At 38.3% G+C, this 4,465-nt stretch overlaps 1 protein-coding gene across 1 annotated transcript in view; it reads left to right on the top strand.

Moving 5' to 3' along the window:
* The window catches only part of LOC106873014 (aladin), a 28,484-nt gene that overhangs the window by 21,788 nt on the left and 2,231 nt on the right, over positions 1–4,465 (top strand). The window contains exons 10-13 of the mRNA XM_052976812.1: positions 788–852; positions 2,073–2,140; positions 2,627–2,702; positions 3,996–4,080. Coding sequence (XP_052832772.1) covers positions 788–852; positions 2,073–2,140; positions 2,627–2,702; positions 3,996–4,080 — 294 coding nt within the window. The remainder of the gene's footprint in view (positions 1–787; positions 853–2,072; positions 2,141–2,626; positions 2,703–3,995; positions 4,081–4,465) is intronic.

The following is a 4,465-nucleotide window of genomic DNA, read 5'->3' as shown; positions in this document are numbered from 1 at the left end:
CAGCTTCTGAGTGGTGTGTTACTGCCTTCTCTTCTAAACATGGAAACAATTTGAACTCTTTCTTCTACTCCGTAGTTTATTAGCGACAATTTTTAATCTGAGATAGAAAAGAGAAAATAAATTGAATAAAATAAAATAGATTAGAGAAAAAATAAATAAGAAGCCTGCTTCCCAACCACATGGTTTGGGGTTCAGTCCCACTGCATGGCACCTTGGGCAAGTGTCTTCTACTTATCTATGGTCTGTCCATAGCACTTACTCAGCATTACCTGACACCTTTGGGCCGTTCAGTTCTCAGGACTTATTTTTTGTAAGCCTAGTACTTATTCTATCAGTATCTTTTGCTAAACTGCTAAGCTACGGGGACGTAAATGCACCAACACCGGTTGTCAAGTGATGTCGGGGGGACAAGCACACACATGCGTGTATGTATGTGTATATATATATATATATATATATATATATATATATATATATATATATATATATATATATACACACACACACACACACAATGGGCTTCTTTCAGTTTCCGTCTACCGAATCCACTCAAGGCTTTGGTCAGCCTGAGGCTACAGCAGACGGCACTTGCCCATGATGTCACACAGTGGGACTGAACCCGGAACCATGTGGTTAGGTACAGCGTCTGCCCTAATAAAGGTGCAGAATCTTGACTAGTCATCAGGCCACTGTTCAGACGCTGAGTCAAGAGCAACAAATGGTGGGATAGCAGAAGTTGGACTGGAATCTTTTTCAGAAATTTGAACTTGAATCATCCTTCTCAAAGCTTCCATGTCTTCTCTGTGCTGCTGCTACGTCTCTACCTCCATTTGTTCTCTCTCTAGTTGTTGTGTGAGTAACTTTATCAGCTCACTGCTGTTATCAATGTCAGAATAGTTAAATTATTGTTTTATCTAAAATGAAGTTTATGTGCAAAACTGGTTGTTAACCTTTCAAATAAATAATTATATCTGAGTGTCGAGAGGTAAAAAGTCCATTCTGCAAGAACAGTCTTTCTTATCCTATCATAAGATGTGCACTTCACAAAAAATGACAACACTATCCTACCGTCAACGCCAATTTGTTCTATTTCTCTGGTTTACTTACAAAGAATAGAGATAGATATCTGTGTTGTTTGTGGATCAATATAAGAAGAAAACACAGTGGTTCTCTAGATAGGTGTGCAGTCTGTTTATTCCAACTGTGAAACTCAAGACTGGAATAATAACGAAAACAAAAATCGAGACACCTTGTGAATATTCTTGTGAGTTCCAGAACTTTGAATTCTGTTGGCTAACGATCTTCACAACAATATTATTGTTCACCCCCAATTTACTATCTTGATGCATAAACCTCTTTGTTTATTATTTATTCTGGGGAATTCCTTTAACTATTTGATGTTTAAAGATTAGTTTTATAGAAACTTCTTTTGAAATTTCCATTTTGTTTTTCTCATTAATTTGTGTAGGTTGAAAAATGTAAAATGTTAGAGAAAGAAACCCGGCTGTTTCGTACAATACATACTGGGTTCTCAACCATTATTTTAATCTATGAACCCCTTTGATTACAATTTTATTCTGCTGGACCCCCATAACCATTCGATGTTTAAAAACTAGTTTTATAGAAACTTCTTTTGAAATTTCCATTTTGTTTTTCTCATATTAACTTGTGTAGGTTGAAAAATATAAAATGTTAGAGAAAGAAACCCAGCTGTTTCGTACAATACATACATCTAAAACAAATTTTTTTCCAGGGGCCCTTAAAATACTATTGTGGATCTCCAGTTTACTATTTTGTTGCATTGAGCCCCAAAAATCATGGACCGTTCGGGGCCATACCAACCCCTGTTGAGAATCACAGATTTAAATCCTTTTTCCCCCAAAGTTGCTGGCCTTGTGCCAAAATTTTAAAGCGTTCTTTTAGGTGCAGTTATTGGAGGGTAGATGTGGTCAAGATGGATGAATCTGTCTCATTCCATGGCATCTTGGAGCAGTTGCCATCCTGTGCAACCTTGGGTTGAGCATTGCCTTGTGTGTCTGACTTTGTTTAAAACAGTTTTTGTTTAATTTCAGAATTGGTGGCTGTATTCAAAGTTTGGTATGGGACGCCACTGGTTCACGTTTAGCTCTGCTGTTCAAAGGTAACTTCTTTTAATAATCAGATGTCTGCTAGAAAATTAAACAATCTCATCACCAAAATTTCAAAGCTATGAGATAATACATGATTAATTGAAAACTATGTGAATAGATAAGCTTTACATTTGACAGAGTAACCTGAATGGCCGAAATATTCTACCAGTTTTATGTTCAAACTGGCCAGATCCTGTCTCTCACACCTACCCTACAATGTCATTCTAAAAACAAACAGTCACATTGAAATCTCAAAGCTAAGACATAATTATTTTGAATTAATCATGCATTAATTTTTTTTAATGGGAATAAATAAGCAATACTTTTAACAGAGTAATCAGAAATTTAAAGGGTTAAACAGATTGTTCTAACTTCTGTTATTTTGTGGTGACTCTTTCAGTACATCACTTCCGGTTCAAAGGACTCCCTCTCCAACTCCAATATGAAATACTCCCATCCACTTCCACTTCTAATATATGTTTCTGTTTGCATTGCAGAATCCTTTGGTTGTAAGAAAAACCTAATAGCAGTATTCCGTACGACAAAAAGCCCTTCTCTGAAAGCCACGCCATGGTAAGGAAATTTTTTTACTTTTTTGACCCCTAACTCACATGACATGATATGACCCCTGGTTCTATGAAACCAAATGTTCTGTGGCCCGATGCCAGTGTCACATAAAAGCACCACCCGTGCAGGTGGCACGTAAAAAGCACCCAATTACACTTTGTGGAGTGGTTGGCATTGGGAAGAGCATCCAGCCGTAGACACCATGGCAAGTTAGACTGGAACTGGCTTACCAATTCCAGTCAAACTGTTTAACCCATGCCAGTATGGAAAGCAGATGCTAAATGATGATGATGATGATGATGATACCAGTTATAATTTCATTTCAGAACTTTTGTGTTGTTCCAAACATTGGCTTCAATTGTCATCATGATGCTGGCATAAGATTGGATGGTTTTACAGGATCTGCTGAGTCTAAGGGCTGCATTGTCCTCCAGTGTCTGCGTTGACCTGGTTTTAGTTTCTACAGCTGGATGCTGTTTCTAATGTCAATCACTTTGCAGCATGTCCTGGATGCGCTTTTTTTCCATGCAAGCAGCTCTGGTGAGGTTCCCATGCAGCTTCTAAGACTGTAAAGACCTGGGTAGCATATGTGCGAGGAGATGCGGGTATAGAGCAGGCAGGGGCAACGTTTTGGGAGATGCAGATCACACAAAATATGGCACACAGGTGCATCACATGAGACATGGCTCATCTTCAGATGGGCAGCACTACTAAAATAAAAAAAATGGAAGGTATTTTATCATTAAGTATGCCATTCAGAAAGCTCAACATATATATATATATATGTATGACAGGCTTCTTTCAGTTTCCATCTACCAAATCCACTCACAAGGCTTTGGTCAGCCCAAGGCTTTAATAGAAAACACTTGCCCAAGTTACCATGCAGTGGGACTGAACCTGGAACCATTTGGTTGGTAAGCAAGCTACTTACTACACAGCCTCTCTCTCTCTCTCTCTCTCTCTCTCTCTCTCTCTCTCTCTCTTTATATATATATATATATATATATGAGAGGGCATATTTTTATTCAGTTTCCATTCACAAGGCTTTGGATGGCCCAGGGCTATGGTAGATGGCATTAACCCAAGGTACCACATTATTGGACCGAACCTGGAACCATGTGGTTGGGAAGCAAACTTCTTAACCACATGGCCACACATACACCTATAGAATATAAAATAATAAAAGAGTACAACAAAGTAGAATCTGAAAAATACATGGTTAGAAATTAAAAATATTAACAATTGATGTTTTGAAATAAGTTTTGACTAATTAACATTTCATTGTCCCCTTAATTGCAGTGGTTGGGTCAAAGGTGAAGAAGGAGATTCGGCGCAGTTCATTTGTTTCAAACCCAAATTCCAAGATGGCGCCTTACTGACTGTAGTAAGTATTGCTGTAGTCTGGGCTGAAATTGTGAAGTAATGAATTCTTGTGTATGTATGTGTGTGCTGAGAATGTGCACATGTGAGTGTATGCTTGTGTGTGGGCGTGTGAGAGAATGTCTGCATGCATTTTTTTTTTGTGTGTGTGGTTTGTTGCAGAGGAGAGTGTAACAGGCAATGAGTACTGGTTATATGAGTACCACAAAGAGTGGAGTGGAGTGTGACAAGGCTGCCAGTGTCAGTACAATATGTATTTATAAGTGGTGAGTAAGAAGGAGAGAGTGAGTTTGGGTGATAGTGAGAGGAGCTTATGTGAGTGAACAAGTGAGAGAGAGAGAGAGAGAGAGAGAATCGGGAAGAACAAGTGAAAAGGAGGCATTTTAATA

The sequence above is a fragment of the Octopus bimaculoides genome, chromosome 25 (genome assembly GCF_001194135.2).
Source record: "Octopus bimaculoides isolate UCB-OBI-ISO-001 chromosome 25, ASM119413v2, whole genome shotgun sequence".
Classification (NCBI taxonomy): Eukaryota; Metazoa; Mollusca; class Cephalopoda; order Octopoda; family Octopodidae; genus Octopus; species Octopus bimaculoides.
This window is presented reverse-complemented; position numbering and strand designations above follow the sequence as displayed.